At 39.9% G+C, this 24,860-nt stretch overlaps 2 protein-coding genes across 5 annotated transcripts; one reads left to right on the top strand and one right to left on the bottom strand.

Annotated features, from left to right (window-relative positions):
• Window positions 1–234: 234 nt before the first annotated feature.
• On the top strand, window positions 235–23,175 carry LOC101739167 (nuclear RNA export factor 1). 4 transcript variants are annotated; one of them, XM_038017373.2, is made up of 15 exons: window positions 235–1,328; window positions 1,762–1,911; window positions 2,568–2,702; window positions 4,338–4,877; window positions 5,621–5,762; window positions 6,050–6,209; window positions 7,707–7,871; window positions 8,561–8,795; window positions 9,075–9,198; window positions 9,857–10,073; window positions 11,224–11,425; window positions 17,036–17,175; window positions 17,843–18,043; window positions 22,706–22,818; window positions 22,993–23,175. In XM_038017373.2, exons 2-15 carry the CDS (start codon window positions 1,764–1,766, stop codon window positions 23,081–23,083), a joined length of 2,613 nt encoding a protein of 870 aa, XP_037873301.1. In that variant the 5' UTR covers window positions 235–1,328; window positions 1,762–1,763; the 3' UTR covers window positions 23,084–23,175. The 4 variants fall into 4 exon arrangements, 3 of the variants coding, with proteins under 3 accessions (XP_037873301.1, XP_037873302.1, XP_062529757.1); XR_005245763.2 differs by having other exon boundaries at window positions 797–1,328; window positions 22,690–22,818; window positions 22,993–23,102; XM_038017374.2 differs by having other exon boundaries at window positions 797–1,328; window positions 17,843–18,034.
• On the bottom strand, window positions 18,907–22,707 carry LOC100862774 (nuclear valosin-containing protein-like). Its single transcript, XM_021347611.3, has one exon. It carries the CDS (start codon window positions 21,836–21,838, stop codon window positions 19,244–19,246), a length of 2,595 nt encoding a protein of 864 aa, XP_021203286.2. The 5' UTR covers window positions 21,839–22,707; the 3' UTR covers window positions 18,907–19,243.
• Window positions 23,176–24,860: the final 1,685 nt, after the last annotated feature.

The raw sequence follows: 24,860 nt of genomic DNA on the forward strand, positions 1-24,860 counted from the left end.
AACGCAACGGTTGTCTTACCCTTCACTCCAGAAAGTACCAATGATATGAGACAAATGAAACGTTATTAATTAGCACCCGAAAGAGGAAAAAAGACCGCCCGATAGGCCGTTAAAAATAATTGTTTAGCAGGAAACACTCATTAGGCATTATTAGTGCATGATAACCGAATGAATATGTTAGAGGAAGTCTGATAGTGGCACCTGTGACAGAGAAGCTGAGAAGTGAACGTTTTTTTTTTTTGTTGCTTATATGTGTGGACGAGCTCACAGCTCACCTGGTGTTAAGTGGTTACTGGAGCCCATAGACATCTACAACGTAAATGCGCCACCCACCTTGAGATATAAGTTCTAAGGTCTCAAGTATAGTTACAACAGCTGCCCCACCCTTCAAACCGAAACGCATTACTGCTTCACGGCAGAATTAGGCAGGGTGGTGGTACCTACCCGTGCGGACTCACAAAAGGTCCTACCACCAGTACCACCACCATATACATAAATTGAGAGAGAAGAGTATTTAAATTGTTTTGTTTTAACTATAAGTTCCAGCTACCTATGCGCGGACTGGTACGTGAGCTCACATGCTCAACATGTGAAAGCTTGCTAGCACCAGGATCGGAAGAGCCTAAAAGCACCTGGAGTAAATTTTGGGGATCCGAACAGAAATATTTCTGGCGACAGCGACTTTGCGTTAACTCGTCGCCTGGATCAGATAAGAAACCATAATATCGACAACCTCTTTACACTTATGAAATTACGCCGTGCAGATTAGAACCTAGATGTCGCTATGTTCCAGATACTATTGAAAATCCCCTTCAAGTGAAGGAGACCATTTGTTTTAGTATTTTATTAAATGTAGTGTTTCGTCAACACAGTCTAAATTCAAACTCAACTTTATCACAGACTAAAATCAACAGTGCTTGAAAATACTAAAGAAACGAAATCCTTACGCTTTTGCCGTAAATTCGATGTCAGTTTCATAACGTCAACGTCAAATGAAATCATATGTTTTCGAAAATTAAACATAATATTGTCATGTTAACACAATAATAATATGCTTTTGTCACACTCGTGCATTTCTGATATGTTTAACTTTTTTACAACAGATTCTCCTTGAAAAGCAAAATATACAAAATATTAAATTAAAATAACCCTCAAACAATAACAAAAACACCGTGGATTGTAATTTTAATTTTGTGTTTTTTGTGGATATTGGTTATTAAACGAAACAATTCATTAAAACTTAAGTGTTTAAAATGCTTAATATTTCTTTATTAGTAGGTATATCTTGAAGAACGCAAATATTTACGGTGACAACTGTGATTTCACAGGTACTACTAATTTATATTTCGTATCTAATATCTTGAGGTAAATAATAAATTATATGATTCATATTAATTGGTCTGATCACTGATAAAACCTACCTATCAATCTATCAAAAAGCTTTTGAATATCTTAATATTTAAAAAGATTAACTTTATGTCTTGAGTTGGACAGAAGTTTTAACTTTGCGTGATGGTATATTATAATTCCGCACAGGTAAGTATAATTTACATTTTTCAGCAATGAAGGAATGTCTTTCAGTTCAAGCAATTTGCGACTTTAATCTCACATTAATAGTCTGGATGCAGTAGTCAGGCCATCATGTCTTCGGTCACCAGAAACCCCTGAACCGCATGAGCCTAGTATAAAATTAGAAAACGAAGGATTTAATAAGATACTTTTCGTAACATAAAGTCTTCTACTATATTTTTCAAATTGCAGTAATGAAAAAACGCAAAGCAAATTCTAACCTCATAAGAGTTACAAATAATATTGTACCTATAAAGCCTAAAAGTGTTCCTGCACCAGCTGGGAACAAGATGCCGATTTGGGAGCCTCGTCAACCGAATGCCGAAAAAACACACATGCAAGGTATTGCTTCAAAATTATTGAACTTTTCAGTCATAAGTACTTTAACATTGTGTAGTAACCATCTATAATTGGTGTAGAATAAATAAATACTAAAAGCTCTTTATTGTTATTATAAGAGACAAAAGTGTGAATACAAAATATATATCGACGCTTAAAAGGCAAACGTGACTAAGCGACAATAACTGCTTTATACATAAATGATAGACAATAACCATATTCGATACGCAAAAAAAAAGGTCTATTAGGTCCATTAAAGGTCTATTAAAATCATTAAAGTCTATTAAAGTCATATCTAGGTCTATTAAAATCATTTCAATCCTACAGCTAGATTTTTTAAAATAGAATTTTTTTCAGGTATTTCAACTTAAAATTAGTCTACTGTAAAGTTCATGCATTGTCGCTTAGTCACGTTTGCCTTTGAAGCGTCGATATATATATATTTTCGTAGTTCTTCCAGCCACCCAAAATATGCTTATTGGAGCTGTCATCATGGTTACCAACACAAATGAGAACTTCCAACCTAAAAAAAGTACAAGTTTTATGAGTCACATAGAATGTACTCACAAGGAGCTTAGTTATTCTGTTTAGCAACAAACAAATTCTTTTCCTTAGAACCTGTAAGATATAATGTATAATAGTATTTTTTTACATTCTAGCTCAGACCTCAGCGATATCAAATCCCAATATTATGCAGATGAACAATATCCCTTTCTCAACAAGTTTGACTGCACCTGCAGAGAACAATATGCCGGTGTGGGAGCTTCAACAGCCCAATATCACAGGAGTACAAGGTAAATTTCTCAATTCAATCAATAACTTTCAATTTGTACTGTGTGTGGTACTGATGAAATGTGGACATTTAAAAAAAAAAAGTGTGGCACTCGGGAACTGCCGCGGTAGTATTTTTTATCAACTTATGCAATTATAATTAGACAATGATAATTTAATATTAAAACAATAATAAAACAAGACCACATTAAACATTTAAACATTAATAAAAGCAAAACATTAACTGTCCCCTTCACGCTCATAAACTAGACCGCGCGAGAGAGAGATGGGCAGACTTTTCATGATGCGCATGCAGTGTGACGTCACGCCACGCGCTTATTCACAAACACTACACAAGCGCAACATGTGAATGCGCGCGTGAATGTGAACAACGCGAGCTACATGGTAGGCGGAGTGAGGGGTGTAAGGTTTTTTCGTTACGGAATTTCATGATTCGGTCGCCGCGCTCAAGGCCCGCAATAAAATCTATGCAATAGCTTAATAACAAATTTATGGATTTTAATAATATTAATATAAAGCCTTCGTGCATTCTGGTCTGAAGTTGGAAAGTAAAATTATAATACTATTAGATTTCTTCCTGTGTTTCCTTGTGTATGTGATGCTTATGGATAGACTTTAGAATGTTCTTAGAAATTTTAGACGTATGCAGTGACTTGGCTGTGCCCTTTGCATTTCTGATGAAGATACGGCACGCCTGGTTTATTTTAGTTATTTTCATAGTGTTATGTCCTATGGCATTTTGCTATGGGGCAATGCTGCCGATGTCGAAACGATTTTCATCCTGCAGAAGAGGGCTATTCGTGCTATTTATAATATGCACCTGAGGGAATCCTTGAGGGACAAGTTTAAGGAAATCAAAATTCTAACTTTAGCGTCCCAATACATTTTTGAAAATTTATTGTACGTGCGTAAAAACATTAAAGAATTCCCCAGAGTCTGCGATTTGCACAATGTGAACACTAGGAACAAACATAGGCTTGCGTTGCCGGCGGCTCGAATTAAGAAAATAAGCAACTCTTTTAGGGGGCTGGGTGTACAGCTTTTCAACAAGATCCCACTAAACGTTCAACTACTACCTGTTCATAGATTTAAGAAAACTGTTAAGGAACGTTTGTGCAACAAGGCATATTATAAAGTTAAGGATTATTTACTAGATGGCACTACGTGGGAATGAGGCGCTCGCTCCTGGCCTTTTCCTTTTTCATTATTATTATTATTTTTTTAATTGTATTTTTTGACTTGTTTTTTCTTTTATTGCGAATATTTCTATTTATTTAAAAAAAAGAAAATATTTGAGAAAAAACAAAAAAAAAAAAAAAGCCCGCTGAGTTTGTTTCGCCGGTTCTTCTCAGGACTGTGGCTTTTTTTGGAACCGGTGGTAGAGTTAACATTGTTATTTGTATTTTGACATTCAACAAGTGTGTCATACTGACATCTAAGTTGAAATAAATGATTTTGAATTTGAATTTGAATTTTGATGTTTATGAGTGACGGTAACTACTCACTATCAGATGGGCCGTAATATCGTCTTATTTGTATTTATGGTGCTTAAAAGTATAAATAATCATTTTTCTCAATTAAATGACGTTTCTGTATACTTGGTAATCATTTACAAAAAAATATCCATTCTCTTTCAGAGAGTCCCTTCCGACTTCAGCTGAATCCGACACCCCAAACAACACCAATGTTGCCAAACTTCCAACATCCGCCCCACGAACAAATGCAATACCGACCTCAGTTGCCTATTCACATACACAACGACCTGAGATCTTTTGTCCCGCCCACACTTGGAGTTCAGCCATCACCAAACTTCGAATCTATACTGCAGCAGCAACAGTTACCGATAATACAAACTATACCTCCAACGCAAGCAATGTTTACGCAACCTTTGCCATCAACATCAGCAATGCAACTTCCGCAACTGATACCATCGGCACAACTAATGCAGCCTGCGCAACCAGTGCTGTCAGTGCCACTCGCGCCACTCATGCCGTCACCACACCCCATGCCCGCACCGCTGCCGGTGCCGCCACCGCAGCCACAGGCCCCCTTCCCGCCGAGACAACAAACATCAGCGGAGAGCCATGTGATCGCGTCCCATCAGAACCCATCTGCGCGGGACGCGTGCGTCGAACCTCCGAACTACGCAGCCTTGGATACTTTACAAGAAACAGAAGGTAAAACATTTAATATGAATCTTAACGCACTTTATACGTGTACAGTTCGTCATGTGTCGTTTTGAAGTCGTCGTGGCCTGAGGGATAAGACGTCCGGTGCATTCGTGTTGGGCGATGCACCGGTGTTCGAAACCCGCAGGCGGGTATCAATTTTTCTAATGAATTACGTGCTCAACAAATGTTCACGATTGACTTCCACGATGAAAAAATAACATCGTGTCATAAAAAATGAAACCCGCAAAAATTCTAATTTGCGTAATTACTGATGGTAGGACCTCTTGTGAGTCCGCGCGGGTGGTTACCACCGCCCCGCCTGATTCTGCCGTGAAGCAGTAATGCGTTTCGGTTTGAAGGGCGGGGCAGCCGTTGTAACTATACTGAGATCTTAGAACTTATATCTCAAGGTGGGTGACGCTTTTGCGTTGTAGATGTCTATGGGCTTCAGTAATCGCTTAACACCAGGTGGGCTGTGAGCTCGTCCACCCATCTAAGCAATAAAAAAAATGTGTCCGACCTTTTAATTCTTGTGGTTTTTTTAAGAACCCAAAATGCCCCCTTAACTGTCCGCCCTGACAAGGGATTTAATTAATAAAAACGAGGCCGACGAACTATCCAGACACTGCACCGTCACCATCCCCGCCAGGCGGACATAGAGCCAACTGAACGAGCTTGGGCTCACTGGAGTTGACATATCGAGTTCTTTTGTTGTATTAAATAAAATAAATAAATAAATTATTTTACAGACAGTAGACAATCGACATCACGGGACCCACCAGGGGCGTCCCTAAATAAACGAGCGGCCCCCCACAAGCGGAGTGCGGCGGAAAAGCAGAAGAAACAGAAACTAACCACACATTTGAGATCCGAAAACACTCAAAGACCCCAGTAAGTTTGATTTTGTGTTTGGTGTGACGTCAGGCCAGAGACTGCCGCCACCGCCCTCAGTACTCTTGAAGGGCTCACGAGCGCGCAGCCCACCTGCTTCTAAGTGCTTCACTGGAGTGAATGGACATCACGCCCTGAAGATGCCACTTCGAAACGAGAAATTGATTTGTGCAGGACATACATCGTATATTATATAACGCCCGTCTGATCCTTGCTCCTCGCTGATACCCGGGACACTTCTCCTTAATACGTGACTTTGGTGTTCTAAAACAGATGTGGCATTTTAGGCAAGTAGGTAAACCAACAACGTCCAGTGAGTTCACCCCGGTCCATCTCCGCGAGGACGTGCGGGCCAGCACGGAGCCCGTGGTGATGCGGTACCTCATGTCTTGGCCGTGGAAGAACGAAGTCAGGATTAAAGCTTCTGCGACAGTCAGACACTCCAAGGTGGGTACCGTCGCCGCGTGTCCCCGCGGCCTCGGGCGGGGACCTCACCTTCCACCCAGCACGTTGCAGGACCCCACGAAGTTTAAACGTTCTGTATGTAAACTTTAGTAACTTGGTAAAAATGCTTCGGTCACTAACTACATACTTTGGAATATAATATAACTAGCAGACCCGGCCACACGTTGCTGTGGCTAAGATCTTTGTTTCTAAATAACACGTGGCCGGCTGTGCTAATACCAAAAATTTACAAAATAAGAACAATTGGATTTCACTGTATTGCGTTTACTACGAAATAAATTTCACTTATACTTTAACCTCAGCAACACGTGGCGTTTATGCCATTAAATTGTAGCTTATGTGAAATGTTGGTATTTTTAACACAGTGCCATCTAGGAGACATTAATGTCAGACAGTATTACAACTATATGTAAAAACTGATTTAAGGCGCCATCTGTTTTAGACTTATGAAACTTACAATTAATAACAATAATTAATATTATTATAAGAAATCGTTTTATTGTTAATTAATGAATATTGCGACAGTTATTCGAAATAAAAACCATCCTATGGCCTAAGTTGGAACAAAACACATATTTTAAAAAAAACACGTGTGGCACTCTGGGACTGCCGCGGTAAAGCTGTTGCTGTTGCATAGCATTCTTTATCAACTTATGCAATTATAATTTGACAATAGTAATTTGATATTAAAACAATAATAAAATAAGACCACGCCTTATTTATAAACATGAACAAAAGCAAAGCATTAACTGTCCCCTTCACACTAATAAGCTAGACCGCGCGAGAGTGGGATGGGCAGAATTTTAATTGCAAAATAACATTTGCCATTAGATTATTTTAGAGGATTCGAATTCTCTTTGGTCGTGGTCGCGGGCGGCTAAGGTGTTATTACATTTGCATACAGTATGTTAGCCACCCTCTATTTTTCTACCAAAAAGAAACTAGGCTTTTACCTCTGATTTCACACAAAAGGAACTAAAAGTACCTTGAGATGTAGCAGATTCTTTGATTTGGGTCTTTATCTTCGATAAGAAGACTCAGGCATAATTAAGATAAGGGCCTACCACCTTCTCTGTTCAGTTTGGGTAGTATTTTTATTTATGTTAATGGGATCGCGCAGAAACGTGAAATTAATCGGTTTGTAGTGAGCATTTGGATTTTATCAAACCTTTGGTTAACGTCACTGTGAGAGCGTGCTGACAAACTGCAGACTTGTGCATTCTTGTGCACTCTTGTCGTCCGCTGGGTGCTCCTTGCCTGTCGCTGGTACGTGTTTCTAGTCCAGTTTCTAGACACCACGCTCCCGCAAGGATATGCTACGCTGCGTGGATCCTTGGTCTGGACTAGTTTAGAAATATTTTTACAGAAAAATTGACGGTAGTTAACACAATGTTCAAGTATCGACGAATAGCACCTTGGTCGTTCGCGACCACGGACTGTGGGAAGAGAATCGGTGCTAAGACTCGCATAATATTCCAGTCGCAGATGATAGCGGAGCAAGAGCTGATGGAACAGCAGTACAGCGACCCGGCGCAGTTCTTCCAGGTGTCGGTGCGCGGGCACGGCGCCGCCCGCCCGGAGCCCGTGCTGGACGCGCTGCTGGCCAGCGTGCGCGGACGCAGCCTCATCCCCTGCTTCGTCCAGGTAATCCCCCCAACCCCCCACCGCCCTCTCCTCTCAGTATATACTGCATGAATATCAAATTACTTTACAAGATCGAAGAATAATAACTAAGTTATCAATATTCTTTGAGCCCAAATAACAAAGCGCATAAATAAAAGTCGTCGCGGCCTAAAGGATAAGACGTCCGGTGCATTCGTGTTGAGCGATGCATCGGTGTTCGAAACCGAACAGGCGGGTAACAATTTCTCTTATGAAATACGTACATAACAAATGTTCCCGATTGACTTCCACGGTGAAGGAATAACATCGTGTAATAAAAATCAAACCCGCAAAATTATAATTATTGATGGTAGGACCTCTTGTGAGTCCGCGCGGGTAGGCACCACCACCCTGCCTATTTGTGCCGTGAAGCAGTAATGCGTTTCGGTTTGAAGGGTAAGGCAGTCGTCGTAACTATACTGAGACCTTAGAACTTATATCTCTATACCTTAACCCGCCAATTTACGTTGTAGATGTTTATGAGCTCCAGTAACCACTTAATACCAGGTGGGCTGTGAACTCGTCCACTCATCTAAGCAATAAAAAAAACTCACTAATTAAATTAAACTCCAATTGACACGTTTTAGTAGGATGCGTTTAGGTCGGTCCGCTGAGACACGCAATAGGTTGTCCATTGCCGGGGCCTGCACTTCATTAGCTGTATCTTTCAGTTGACGGAAGACGAATGCAAGTTCCTCGTGATTCGCTGCAAGACGGCGCTGCTGGCCATACACAAGTACGGGTTCGTGCTGGGCGGCGACGGCGCGCGCATGACGGTCACCGTCTCCGCGGTGGACATCACCACGGCGACGCTGGACTTTTTACCCAAAGTCGTCCTCAAGAAGATTTTGACGTCGAGGTACAAGGACGGTCAGCTGGACCTCAGCGCCTTCACCGCGGGGCCCGGTCAGTACTGTCCTAGTCTACCCGCACAACGTTCCGCGACGCGAATTGGTTAGAAATTTTATTTTTACGCACTGCGATTGGTCGGATTCGGGCGGAACGAGATCCTCCCCAACCTCAGCGCTCTTCATGAACCACTGAGCGTGAGGTCTGTATTAATTAAATTACCATCGGATGCTTGGGGCCGCACTTCGCGCTACCTCATGCGACTTCAGTGGGGGTCACCCCGGGACCTCTCCGTGTCGCTTGTCTTGTGGCTGATTGTTCGATGATTTGTTCCAGACATAAAACACTTTATCTACTACCCATTGAATCGCGTCAGCAACCAGACGGAGATATTCCAAATAGAGTCCACGTTCATATGGGAGAACCTCACGCACCTTAACCTCTCACGCAACAGGATCACGTAAGTCCCTTCGAGCTCGGAAGCGTTGGGCGCTGCTCAGTGCGACGCTCTCCCTGTGGAATTCTTAGATTCAGATTGTTTAGTTTTTGAAGTGAAACTTCTTTAGAATCGTTGTGATTTCAAACTCGATGAAACGAAATGAAACGAAACAAAAAAATAAATGTGCCGCGATTGGCTTGCCGAAGCGGTTCCGAGCGGCGCCGACAAGTCACGAAGCGCTCCACGCGGTCTCGCGTCCCCGACTTGTTCAGTACGTTTTTGACGTCCGTGCACGCTGGCGTGGCTCTCGGAGCGCCCTGAGATACTTTTATTCCTATTTCGTTTGCTATCATCAGACGTCGCTGCACGTAAATTCAACAATTCCTGAATCGCGGTGACGAGATGTTACACAGTTGATAGACGTTCTCGTATTTCTCTTGCTACATCATACTTACGTGGCGTAGGGATACCGTGATCATGCAGGCGGTTCCCCCAGGGTGAGGCAGTTCCATTGCACTGCGGAGTGGTTGACCCTTGCGATTATTATATCTTTTATAAGTTTCACTTTTACCGTATTTGACTTGCACACACGCATTTTTTTTTTGTTTCTGTAGTCAGACTTTAAAATTAGTTCTCACTGTTTGATTCTGCTTGAGCCGAGGCCCCTGGACGGTTGCAGTTCGCTGGTCGGGTTGAACCTGGCGCAGATGACGCCCCGGCTGCGGCACCTGGACGTGTCGCACAACGCGCTGGGTCGGCTGGGCGCGCTGCTGGCGGGGCGGGCGCTGCCGCTGCGCGCGCTGCTGCTGGAGGGGAACCCGCTGTGCGCCGACTGCACCGACCCCGACCGATACGTGCAGCTCGTCCAAATGATATTCCCTACGCTCGTCACCCTCGTGAGTCTGCAATTAACTTTACGTTTACGGATTACGTGTAAGGGGGCAGGGGGGGGCGCACGGACTCAAAGTCTGCAGTATCTATATATTAATACGTGAACCAAAAACTTTGTACCCCTTTTACGAAAATATTAAGTCGTCATGGCCTAAAAGATAAGACGTCCGGTGCTTTTGTAGGTGAACTATACTGAGACCTTAAAAGTCATGTCTCAGGGTGGGTCGTAGCATTTGCGTTGTAGATGTCTATGGGCCCCAATAACCACTTAACACCAAGTGGGGCGTAAGCTCGTCCACCCATCTAAGCAATTAAATATATATCATAGCGCTCAGGAAACGTGAAAACGCGTACGGATACTCCTTGGAATTGCGACACCATGACAAAGGGGTCCTGCACCACGCTCCGAAAAAGACTGATGGCCGATATATCGCGCATCCCCCGTACTGTCATCCGCATAGCAATGCATGCCATCAATGGATAACATGGCATTATCAATGGATAGGATGAAAAGCGTGGGGGAGAGCACCCAACCTTATGGAACGCCAGCGTTAATGGTCGTGGTATCAGAGCAGCGAACGTCAACAACGACAGTGATGATCCGCTCATCCAAATACTAACGATCCAATTGCAGTCTCTCGGAGATTCCGTAAAATGGTACTTTCGACAGAAGTGCCCTGTGCCAGACTCTGTCGAAGGCCTTTGCGATATCCAGGCTTACAGCGAGAGCCTCGCCCTTACTCTCCAAGGCTTCAGCCCACCTATGAGTAAAGTAAACAAGAAGATCACCAGCTGAGCGACCATGAGGGAAACCGTCCTGTCTTTCACTGATCAGCTGGCGATTCTCAAGATACTTTAGGAGTTGCGTGTTTATTATTCGCTCCATCACCTTGGAAAACAAGGAAGTTATTGCGATAAGCCTATAACTCGACGGGTCCAACCTGTCACCTTTCTTGGGGATAGGTTGGGCATGAGGCAATATTCCGGGAACCCTGTTAGTACGCGTTCGAGGCCCTGGCAAACTAGAAATGAGTGGGATAGTCAAATCAAGAAACTATTACTATGAACTGCTAGAGTGATGGCGGTCGACGGAGACGGGCTGGGCTACTAACGATCACATGAAATGAAGGTAACAGTAACGTATTCTGCCCCCAGGACGGGATCCACATCAAGAGGAAAGGGGAAATCCCGAAGTCAGTCCGCAAGACGTACTGTCCGGACGACGCTAAGGAGATAGTGCACGAGTTCGTGCAGGTGTACTTCCCACTGCTGGACTCGGCGCTGGAGCAGCGGGCCCACGTGGCGCAGCTGTACCACCGACACGCGCTCGTGGACATCAGCTACAACCCGGCGCTCAGTGCGTGCGCTCACATACATACGGCTTATTTCATTCATTAAATATAGATTAATATTCGAAATAAATGAACGAATGAATGAATGAATGAATGAAAATTCTTTATTGCACAAAATAGTGTACAAAGGTGAATTTAATGCTATGCAGGCAATCGAAATAAATATTTTAGTGAATTTTACATTACTTACTACAAGTAATTTATTTTATATAAATTAATTTAACTAATAATGTTTGATGCAGTCCTTTTGCAGTCTAATAATAGATGGCGCCACCAACATTATTTGCTTAGAAAATATTTTTTAAAGTGCATATTATAACAGGTTTTATTTTTAATATAAATTTAATACTGGTGGTAGAACCTTTTGTGAGTCGGCGCGTTTCGGTTTGAAGGGTGGGGCAGCCGTTGTAACTATACTTGAGACCTTAGAACTTGTATCTCAAGGTGGGTGGCGCATCTACGTCGTAGATGTCTATGGGCTCCAGTAACCACTTAACACCAGGTGGGTTGTGAGCTCGTCTACCTATCTAAGCAATAAAAAAACATATATGTGAGATATCAAACCAATTCCTAAACGCACTCGATACCTGTAATTCTAAAATGTAGCTATCTCGCTCTTTACTCAACTTCCGCCTTGTCTTTCCTAACAGTGTTCGGTTAAGTGTGCGCTCCTATATTAAATAATACTTATTAATTAATTAAGTGTTTTAATCCATATATGAAAGTGGCGACGAGGGTGGGATTCTAACCGAGAAAAGCAAGTGAAAATTAATAAATCAAGGTCATACACTAAATAATTATAGCATTTTAATAAATAAAAATTTCAACAATGCTTCAGTGTGAACTTAGTTGCGAACGATATTGAGCCGCCATGATCAAAAGGCAGTCCTAATATCTATGTACCCTCAAATTTAAAATACAATGTGTTAAACTAACGCGTGATTAACTTCAAGGATATCTACCTTCGATAAGCAATAATCAAATTACATTATTAATTCATGTCGAAAATAGAAGAAAAAAACGACGATCTAGACTATTACGACATAGAAAACTCGGATCTTGAACAACCTGATATAGTGACGCTAGTTAAACAAGGCAAACGCACATTTATATACAAGTGTAACAAACAACAACTACAAAATATTCTTGAGAGTGAAAACGTAACTTATAAATCGGAAGCAACACTTGATCAACTACGAAAATTAACGAGTGATTACTATAAATTAAAAGAAACTAACAAAAATAGTGCTCAGTTATCAGCCAACATGTCACTTATATCAAATTTGAAATCCTTTGATGGAGAAAAGTGGTCAGTGTTCCAGGAACAGTTAGACTGTTTCTTTATCGTTAATGAAGTGTCCGATGAAAAAAAAGTACCACTATTAATCACTAAATTAGCACCCAAAGTTTATGAAGTCCTCTCTTATTTATGTAAACCAAAAAAACCACAGGATCTAAAATTTGACCAACTTTGTTTCAAGTTAGCAGCAAAATATGATCAAAAACTACCATCAGCCATTGAAAGAGCAAATTTCAGACAGCGGAACCAGGCACCGAATGAAAAAGTAGAAGATTACGTCTTGGAACTGAGGAAACTTGCTGCAAAATGTAACTTCAAAGATATGGAGGACCAAGTCAAAGAGAAACTAATGGACGGAGTGTCCTCAAAAATGATAAAGTTTGAATTGATGAAGAGTGCTGGTGATGCAACACTAGAAAGGTGTATTGAATTAGCCCGCACTGTTGAAGCAGCAATATTACAAACAAACGGGGCCACAAATGAAGTTGCGGAAATATTTGTCAGCAAATCAACCAATAAATCACCACAACAGCAAAGAAATACCTACCAACAAAAAAATCAATGTTACTGCTGCGGAAAATGGAACCACCTAAAGCGGGACTGCAGACTCAATAGAAAATATTGCTCTGAATGTGGAATTCAAGGACACATCTTCAGAATGTGTCCCAAGAAGCAAAGAAAAGTAAATGTTCTGCAGGAAGATAACCAACAAAAGGATAAAAATACAGATAATGAACCCACTGAGTTTGAACCAAAATATTATGAAACATATGCATGTAACACTGTGAGTAAAATACCACCTTACTACATAACCATAAAAATGGAGGAGTGTAAGCTACCATTTCAACTAGACACCGGCTCAGAAGTGACAGTAATCACGGAAAATGACAAAAATGACATTTTAATAAACCACGTACTGCAAGATTGTGACATAATATTTAAAAATTTCGATCAATCCACAACAAGGCCACTAGGCATAGTTCATAATATATCTGTAGAATATGGTAACAGAAGTGTTTACTTAAAAGCTTTTGTAGTAAAAAATAAGTCACCCCGCATAATAGGCAGAGATTGGCTAAACGCCTTAGGTTTGTGGCCACCGAAAATAGGAAAAGAATTTGAAATTTATAATAATAATATTTTAAATGTTTCAGATGCACAAAATAGTATAGAAAAAAAATTCGCAGCAGTATTCAGCCCAGGCTGGGGAAATTTCAAAGGCGATGTCATAAATTTAGTTTTGAAAAAGGAGGTAGAACCCAAGTGTTTACCAGTGAGACGCGTACCATATGCTCTTAAGGACAAAGTAAATAATGAAATAAAAAGATTATTGGACAATGGTAGGATCACAGTAGTAAAACACAGTAAATGGGGCACCCCTGTAGTACCAATTTTAAAATCGGATGGTTCAGTAAGATTGTGTGGAGATTACAAGTTAACAGTAAACAAGTGTTTGGAAGTAGATCATTTCCCTTTACCGCATGTTGAAGACATTATAAACACCCTACAAGGGGGCGAATATTACTGCGAATTGGACTTAAAAGAAGCATATTTGCAAGCGCCTTTAAGTTTAGAAAGCCAGGATTGCACAACCATTGTAACCGAGATAGGAACATACAAATATAATTATTTACCATATGGGGTCAGTTCAGGACCTGGTGCATTTCAGCGTCTAATGACTAAAAAGTTGGAAGGTATACCAAACATAATTGTTTTCATCGATAATATCTATATTAAGGGATATAGTTTGCAAGATACTTATGAAACATTGTGTAAAGTTTTGGGCAGACTACAAGAAAGTGAATTTAAGTTAAAAAAAGAAAAATGTAAATTATTTACAAAATGTTTAGAAGTATTTGGTTTTAGAGTAGACAAAAATAAAATTAGTATTATTAAAACTAATATAGAACCTATTCTAAATACACCAAGGCCTACTAACCTATCATTATTAAAATCTTTTCTAGGAAAAGTTAATTATTATTCAAAATTTCTCAAAAATCTAGCAACTTTGATAACACCATTGTATGAATGTACTAAGAAAAATAAATTCCTTTGGACTGATAAGTGTGAAAAAGCATTCCTAATAGTCAAGCAGAAATTAGCTAATGTTTCTAGTCTTCAGCATTATAATATTAATTGGCCTTTGATATTGACTTGTGATGCCTCAGAAACAGGATTGGGGGCAGTCCTATCTAATAGGAATGAACAAGGTATAGTTCAGCCTATAGCTTTTGCCAGTAAAAAATTAAATGATACAGAAAAAAAATATGCTACTATAGATAAGGGCTATAATATTTGGTATAACTAAATTCTATAACTATATATATGGCAGACACTTTGAGTTGGAAACGGACAATGCTGCATTAGTACGAATATTTGGCCCAACAAAAAGTATACCTAAAATGGCAGCAAAAAGGTTACAACATTATGCTATCTTTTTGTCCGCTTTTAATTACAGGGTGCGTCATATTAAAACATGTATGAATCCGGCAGATTATTTATCAAGAACTGTAACAAAATTTGAAAATAATTGTATAAATGACCATTCCTTAATTGTAAGTGCTAATTCAAGTAGTATTTATCATGTAAACAATGCTGAAATAGAAACGTTAGATTGGAAGAAAATTCAAAGTGAAACAAAAAAAGATGTAATATTGACTAAAGTAGTTCGCTATATGATGGATGGTTGGCCGCATAAAAAACAAATAACTAAAGAAATTAGGCCATTTTATATTAGAAAAAATGAACTAAGTATTGACAGAGAATGTTTGTTTTGGGGGTTTCGTATTATTGTACCAGTATCTTGTAAAGATCAGATACTATCTGAAATACACAAAAGTCATTTTGGTATTGTGCGTATGAAAGAAATTGCTAGGTCATACTTCTGGTGGCCTAAATTAGATAGGGACATAGAATTAGTAACACAGACTTGTATGATTTGCTTACAAAATAGTAAGACCCCACCAAAAACTCAAAAACCATGGCCAATACCGCCTGGTCCATGGCATAGACTTCATGCAGATTTCTTAGGACCGTTTTACAATAAAATGTATTTAGTAGTTGTAGACAGTTATTCTAAATGGCCGGAAGTATTTGAAATGAGTAATATCACTTCAAATAAAACAATAGAAGCTTTTAAGAATATATTCTCAAGATTTGGGTTACCAAACCACTTAGTAACAGACAATGGTAGAAGTTTCACTAGCTCTGAATTTAGGGATTTTTGTAAATGCAATCAAATAAAACACACATTCTCAGCTCCTTACCACCCAGCCACAAATGGGGCTGCTGAGAGGTTTGTAGGAACTTTCAAAACAGCTGTTACAAAAATTAAAGAAAACGGTCACACCTTATCAACAGCAATTAATATATTTTTAAATGACTATAGAAGTACACCACAGAAAAGTACAGGGGTAGCACCATCAAAACTTATGTTGGGGAGGGAAATAAGGAATAGATTTAGTTTGTTACGTCCACCACCTATAGAGGAAAACATGAAGAATGTAGTCAGCAAAAGGAAGATAGGAAATAGAAAAACTAATTTGGTAGTGGGGGAAAAGGTTATGGTTAGAGACTATAGGAAGGAAGCCAAGCCATGGGTCCAAGGTGTAGTACTAGCTGAGTCAGTGCCAGGTCTTACATATATGATAGATGTGGAAGGTCAAACATGGAAACGGCACGTCGACCAAATAGTTTCATGTTCACAGTGTGATGATTAAAAGCAATATGCATTTGTGTAGTTAAGAGGTATTGTAATCTATGGCTGACGGCATTTATGTTTATTATAAGTTGGGGAGAGTGTGAGATATCAAACCAATTCCTAAACGCACTCGATACCTGTAATTCTAAAATGTAGCTATCTCGCTCTTTACTCAACTTCCGCCTTGTCTTTCCTAACAGTGTTCGGTTAAGTGTGCGCTCCTATATTAAATAATACTTATTAATTAATTAAGTGTTTTAATCCATATATGAAAATATATTTAGTAGCCACTGTTTTGATGTGAAAACATTTAAAAGATGCTTAATGTCTCATGTTTTGTTTAAAGACTCAAATGACGGTCAAAATACTTAACTATTATTATTATTATTTTTTTATTGCTAGATGGGTGGTATCCACCTTGAGATACAAGTTTTAAGGTCTCAAGTATAGTTACAACGGCTGCCCCGCACTTCAAACCGAAACGCATTACTGCTTCACGGCAGAAAGAGGCAGGGCGGTGGTACCTACCTGTGCAGACTCACAAGAGGTCCTACCACCAGTAATAAATGAAATAAGGTAGAACAGCAGCATAAGTAAGTAGGAGTGTTGCGGCAGGGTCGCGGCGCGGCGCGGCGGGCGTGTGCGTGCGGGCGCGGCGCGGCGGCGGGCGGGCGGCGCTGCTGCGGCGGCTGGCTCGCTGGCCGCGCCTGCACCACGACCGCCTCTCCTTCACCGTCGACGTCTTGTACCACTCGGTCAGTATCCCGCTAGTGCCACGCCAAGCGCAACAACTCTATAAGCGGTAGGCAGCGGCTCTGCCCCTGGCATTGCTGAAGTCCATGAGCGACGGTAACCACTCTCCATCAGGTGGGCCGTGCGTTTGTCTGCAAACAAGGGCAATAAAAAAAATGGTTCCGTAATCAAATATAAAAAAACAGAACCCTCATAATTTTATCCAATCTGTGCGTCACAGCTGTATCAACTAGAATTAGAGTATTGTAATTTAAAAATAGAAGCAACTAACTTTCCATACAAGTTAGAAAAAGATGAACAACACAGCACGAGTGACGTCGCGCGTCGTGCCCGTGCCACGGAACCCTCGGGCCGTCAGACACGAACGCGCCCGGCCTAAACAATATCGTGAGGGTCGTTGACCTCGCAAGCTTCCTACGCATCCATTGCTGTTTCACCAAATATTCAATGATTATATTTAGTCTAAATGCTAGTCGTCACTTAAACATTGGTACACACTCTTGTAAAAGTCATGTTTCTTGCAAGCTTGACTTCTCTAATTGGAATCGATTAGTAGATTGCACCATAAGTTCCGCCATTCAATCTATTTCCGCTGCAAAACCGACCAACCCGTAGTACCATCTCTATTGAACTGAATTGAATCGTAAAAGTGCTTACGAATGTGTCCAGGACGAAGCCACGATCTTCAGAGTGGGCGGCGTCGTCAAATTGACGTCTGATTGTCTTGCTGACGAAGAAGAGATGATCTACTTCAGCAGGACCTTGGTGCTGAAGGCTGAAGGCACGACAGAATACAAGATACATAACGAAATGCTTTACTGGGACGAAGTCACCGACCAAACTGCAAAAGCCGCCTTCCAGGTAACGGAGGTGAGATGTTCCACTTACAATTATTGCTCGCTTTTATTAAGGCATACAATTGAACGCACAGATAATTTTATTAAAAACAATACAGGCTCCCGTAATATGTTCACCTAACATAAAATGTTAATGCTTTCAAAATTCTACACTGACTTATGGTATTTATATGTAGTTCTTTTATTTACCATTGAATAATAATTTTATAGAAAAGGTAAGAAGTCTAAGGATATTTACAATGGCACCTTAGTTTAAACTACAAACAAATATTCTTTTCACAGCAAATGTAAATATCAATTTAGCATAAACATATTTCCTCACCGTGTCAAGGGTATCCTTAAACAATAATTATAATACATCTGAGACCTTCAACTCCTTGTCCCAGGGGGGTAGCGAACATCTCCTTTTAAAGTACATATTATGTTTCTTAATTATTCTAGTTGCACACCCTCTCTGATGTTAACAAATACTTTATCGGACATGAAAGAAGTTTAAAGATAAATTTCTGCCGCACAGTATTCATACCTTCTGTTCTGAAGGATACAATAATGGTATTATTACTAGTACAATCAATAATATAATTACTGTTGAGAATTCCAACTCACATAGACTTAGTGATGTGTTCGAGCTGCTGTAAGCTTGTCAACCCAGCATTAAATAGTCCTGGACGTTCAATCATAGGTTCCAGTTAAACTTGTCTCATCTCTTCATTCAAGATGGAATACCCGATTTATATGCTACTGCTGTACCATTTACCACCAAGTAGTAGTACAAACTGTGTTATGAAAAAAAAATGTAGTCAGTACACTCAGAGGTGAATGGATGTGATTATAAACATAACTAAAAAGTATCTAAAATATAAAATGAAAACAATGTTTATTTATTATGACTTATTTTATTGTATTTTAATTTTTACAAAATCTAGTATATGTGTGTTTCTTATAATGATGATATCTAATGGTCAGTCGAGGTCATTTGTATTATATTACCATTAACAAAACAATAATAGTAAAAATAATTTATATTTGATATTGTAATTCAAATGTGTAGTTTACAAATAGGGTATGAATATACTGGTGTATTTGTCAAACGCTTAAAACTATTTGAACATACTTATCGCCATGCAAGGGGCACTCAACCCATTCCGAACGAACGCAAATATAGGTTAATTAAAGGAACTTGGCACTGTCGGCTCAGGCGCGTTGCTGCGGATCACACGGTGTCCATCGACTCCTCCACCAGCGGCTCCGTCTCCATCTCCATGTCCCTGTCGTCTGCTCCAGATGCGTATTTCATCCTTAGCTTCTCGTAATGAAGCTGCTCCTTCGCCGAAACGGAAGGTTTGCAGCGCGCTAGGGCCGCACGAAAGTGCTCGGCGCGCACCGACACGTCGGCGTCCGCCCCGCGACCCTCGGCGATGAGCTCGCTCAATGCTAGCGTGGCCGCAGTCCGCACCAGTCCGCCCAGGTCGGCACCTGTGTACCCGTCGGTGAGCCCCGCCACCTCGTGCAGGTCCACGTCGGCAGCCAGGCGCGGCCGAGATCCTCCCTTGGTGAGCTTGACGAGGATATCGCTTCGATCGTCCCGGGCCGGCATGCCGACGTACATAACGCGGTCGAGTCTGCCGGGCCGCAGTACGGCGGGATCTATAATGTCCGGTCGGTTGGAGGCTGCGAGTACGAACACGCCCTCGCGCCCTTCGATGCCGTCCATCTCAGTAAGGAGCTGGTTGACGACGCGAGCCGCACCGTCGTGATCGCGTGACGTTCGTCGCGGACAGAGCGCATCAAACTCATCAAAGAATATAACGCAGGGTGCCGAGTTCCGAGCTCGACGGAAGCAAGTCCTGACGGCGCGCTCGCTCTCACCCACGTACATATTGAGCAGCTCAGGACCCTTAACTGAGATAAAATTAACGCCAGCTTCATTGGCCACTGCTTTTGCCAGCAAAGTTTTACCGCATCCTGGTGGACCACAAAGAAGCACACCGCTCGCCGCAGACAGTCCTAAGCTGTTTAAGAGTTCTGGGTATTTAACTGGACCAAGTACAGCCAGTTGTAAATCCTTGCGGACTTGCTTTAACGACCCCACATCATCCCATGTTACATCTGGGACAGTCACAATACCCTCCCTTACAGCACAAGGTTTTGTGGTTTTTAAAGCTTTCAAAAAATCTTCTTGTTTAATGGCAAGGCCTGATAATTTGTCTACGCTGTATGGCCTGACATTGAGAAGCTCTAAAACTTCATCAACAATGCTAAGTTTTTCTGGAGGGTTACTGCTTACATTCTCTTCCTGTCCTTCTGTAATATCCTTGTTTGCCTCATTAGTTATTGGTTCAATAGGTAGCTGCTCCTCTGTAGGTTTAGCTACATCATCCGTTGTCTCATTTTCTTTATTTTTGTCTTCACTTTCTTTTTCACCATTTGATACAATAGCGATCTCATCATTATTTGAATCAACTTTAATGACTTCTTTACTAGCTTTTAATTCTTCTGCATGAATTTCACTAAATATCCTTTTCACTGCATATGTGCTAGCTTTGTTCACCAGAGCTTGTAAATCAGCTCCAACGAAACCGGGAGTGACTTGAGCTAAAATGTTCATGTCCACATCTTCACTCAACGTTATGTTTTTACAGAGAATGTTTATTATTTCTTTCCTAGCCTTTAATGTAGGGATACCTAAAGTAATCTCTTGCTCTAGGCGACCTGCCCTTCTCAAAGCAGGATCTAAGGCATCAGGGTTATTTGTAGCTGCAAGAACTAAAACTGAAGAGTTATTTTCACTCAAACTATCTAAACTAGCCAGTAATTGAGCAACCATACGTTTTTCCATGTCTTTTTGTGCATGTATTCGGTTACCACAAACTGCATCAATTTCATCAATAAACAACACACTTGGTGCGGCAGCTTGAGCTCTCTCAAACAACTCTCTAATTCTCTCTTCCGACTCGCCAGACACACCTCCAACTAATTCAGTTCCAGTCACAGAAACAAGAGGTAACTGCAGTTTACCTGCTATTGCATGTGCTAATAAGGTTTTACCCGTCCCCGGAGGGCCATGTAGTAATGCTCCTCTGGGTGCTTTAATTCCCAATTTACTATATACTTCAGGGTGTTTCATGTGTAATATCAAGTCGCAGATCTGGGTAATGATGTCAGAAAGACCACCAATATCCTCAAAACCTATTTTAACCATTTTTGCTGATCCAGTCTCATGTTTTTTCTTCGGTGCTCCACTTTTATTGCTGTCAAGCTTACGTTTTTTATCAAGTGGTTGGTTTTGTTGTTTGAGTGCACTCTCAATCGCCGTGCTGTTAGTTCTGGCTGGGATATGTGGTGTGATAGTTATTTGGTCGTTAATTTTAGGTAATTTGGGAGCCGCACTGCCGTCTTCATCGCTGCTCAAGATGTCGATAGGCTCGCCTGCCTTGTCGGTGGGGCGCCGACTCGCAGCCGGACGTTTTTTATCTTGCATTTTGTACATGGCCAATATACGTTCGTTTAACGCACTGGTGTTTTCGTCTAACAATTCTAAATCTGACTCTTCCTCCGACCCATCTGATGTGGACGCTCCGTCGAGGCCGTAACTCTGTAGTACAACCTTGTACGCAGCTTCGACCATCTGACAGAAGGCAGTGTCGCTCCTATTGTTATACTCGCGGTACCGCTCTTTCAGAGAACGCGCCATTTGACTGACATCGACAAACGTTTTGTCCACATTTTCGGCCAAATAATTTTTTACACGTGACACTATTACGGGATCATTCAAAGTTTTTTGCCTTGTATTGTGAGTTTTCTTCATTTCCAAGAGATTTCGTCTCAGTATTGTTTGTAAAAAGGTTAAATTTCCACAACGGGCAAAACGCAATGTTTTCGTTTGACAGCGGCGTCTCAAATCGATTGAATGTTGCCAATAGAAAATAATTCTACTCTTTTAATGATGTTATTTATAGCTATTGGTAACTCAACTTTTAAGCCCATAGTTGTAATTCTTGTAGTAGTTAAACTTAATTTTATGAATAATTTCAGAAGAAATGTCATTCGATTTTGTTTCATTTCCCCAAACAAAATATCGTTAGAAAGATATAAGTATATTATAAACTAAGATATAAATAGTTTTTTGAATACATTAATAGCCCCTATGCGATGTTACTTTTTGCTTTTTAACAAATACTAAAGCGTTCTTACATCAGACATATAATTACATGCATACTGAATTAAAAAAAATTCTTTAATTTATCAATAACTTTATTTAATGTTGACAATGGGAAAACCGTAAAAATACAAACAATAGGTACAAAATGTATATTAGTTCTAACTTCTAACTTTATTTCACTATTTTAGATAAAACTACTAATCGGTTGCTCTCTACAACAAAAAAGCGACACTTAAAGTGTATCCTATTGTAATTTAATTCCACAATTCTAAATAGAAAACAATTTGAATTTCACAGTACTCTTTACCTAAAGGCCATATTGTTTCACTATCACCGCTGCTTCATGAGCATTGTGCAATGTGTAGTGTAGTGCGAGCGCGGCCAAATTCAAATTAAAGAAAGTACCTACATTTTCTTCGCTAGATATCATCGCCCATCAATACCTAAGTTTATTTAGTGTTATTGTTGCTTATTTTACATGCTTACCTATAGGCTAGGTACTTTTTATTGCAGGTTCCAACGACGCCGTTGAACCTGAACATGGATTCACCCGAGGATGAAATAAAACAGAAAATAGTTGAAATTTTTATGTCTATTACGAAACTTCAGAGTCAACCGAGTGAAAAGTATGTTGTTTATTTAAATGATGTCAGTAAAATTACAGTTATACTTGTTTAGATCTGAAATTTAAAATCTATAATAGTTGTTTAAGTATTCATTGGTTTATTTTTCTTTTGAAAAATTTTCTGTAAATTGAAATACTTGTTCAGTAATTTATTTTAAAATAAATATTTTTACAGGTGTTTAGAATTGAACAATTGGAACTTGAAGACCGCTCTGGAGTACTTTATCAATCTACTAAAAGATAACAATTCAGATGATATTATGTAATAAATAAGTATGAATAAGATCTAAAGATTTGGCATAAAAAGAATCCCCTTCTACTAAAAGATTAAGCTACATATTAAAAGACATGCGAAATATTTTAAACCTTTTTATTATCTAAATAAGTATTTTATATCTAAGTAAATTAAAGCATTTAAGTAAGGTGTAACTTGTTCCCACACTTAGAAGTACATTGAAGATTAAAAAGCAGTTGGTGATAGAAAATATCGTTTCAGCTCGTCGTCATTACTTTCTTTAAAAAGCTACCTATATATCCGAACTCTTACTCGACCACACTTTCACATCTGTGGCATACCGTCAAACTAGCCAACATTGCCCACATTTTTTAAATAACACTAGATATTTCAAGATTTTTGTATGTAGCCCAATACGTATTTGTTTATCTATGGCAACAATAAGTTCATATGCATGCATGTGTTTACTTAAATTTAACATTAGTCATCGTTTTCTCGATAATTTAAACAATTTTCAAGGCGGGTAAAGTTATCTAGACTTTTGGCCAACATTACCCACCTTTAATTTTAGCACAACATTAACACTTAGATGAATGCCATAAGAACCAATAAAAACATTTTGGCAATATAAGCGATCGTCCAAAATGTTTACTCAATATCATAAATATTTTATTACTAAAATGAAAGGGCAATGTTATCCTGAGATTTTTTCTTTTTCCCATACAAACGGTACGTAGCGATTTAATAGTGCTAGGGCTGTCACATTTGAGTAATCTTCACAGAGTGTCGCCATAGGTGAATAACATAAACAATTTTTAAGTGCAGTTGCTTAATAAAGACTTCAAGCAATTAAAATCAAAGACTCATTTTTTTAACATAAGACTTCAAATCTGATAACTTAGTTTAAGTTTTGTACTTCCTGGACCTAAATTCACGTCTCGACCTTTTTTATCGAATACCTACGCGATGTATGTTTGTTTTTCTGAAATACAAAATTGTGAATTATGATAGCTAATAAATAATTTTTTTTTTCTGTAGATATTTTTATTCTATTCAAGTTGGGATATATAGCCCAAAGGATTGCGACCTTAAGTGTAGTTGGGACTGGTTGGGACCGCAAAGTTCTCGAGTTCGACTGCGTACCGGGAGACGTAACATAGATAGGCCTCTCACAAGATGCACTGACGATCCATTATAATACTAATATATTGTTTATATTGTCTACATTACTACCACCTCACCTCTTTCATTATTGTCATAAAAGGACACAAAAAGGAATTACTGAAGAATGGACGTCAGCATGTTCAGTGTTATACTAACATACTGCAATCATCAACCCATATTCATTGGTGGTAGTGAATATTGTATATCTGCATAGGTACCAACAGGCGTTGGCTATGGTTTCTAGTAACCAATTAACAAGTAGGACTTAAGTTCTGAGAAATTAGGTCACCTTGCTAATACTTATTATTGCAAGAGATGAGATAAGCCCACCAGTTACAACAGCCCTTATGAATCTATTGGGACTACTCCAAAGAATTAAATATCTTTAACCAAATCTAGACTAATCCTGTAATTGTTGCATCTAGTTTGTTTTAAGAATTATTTTATTTAAGCATAGGGTAGTTTGGTAGCGGGAATACATAATGATGGTATGATAATAATGAAATGACTATGCCCCTGGCATTGTTGACGTCTATGACTGACAGTAATCACTCACCATCAGGTGGGCTGTATGTTCATCTACCTACAAAACAATAAAAAAGTGCTCCATGCTGAGTCGCTCCTTTCTGAAAGGAGGAACCACA

Source organism: Bombyx mori, chromosome 18, assembly GCF_030269925.1.
Source record: "Bombyx mori chromosome 18, ASM3026992v2".
In the NCBI taxonomy this organism is placed as follows: domain Eukaryota; kingdom Metazoa; phylum Arthropoda; class Insecta; order Lepidoptera; family Bombycidae; genus Bombyx; species Bombyx mori.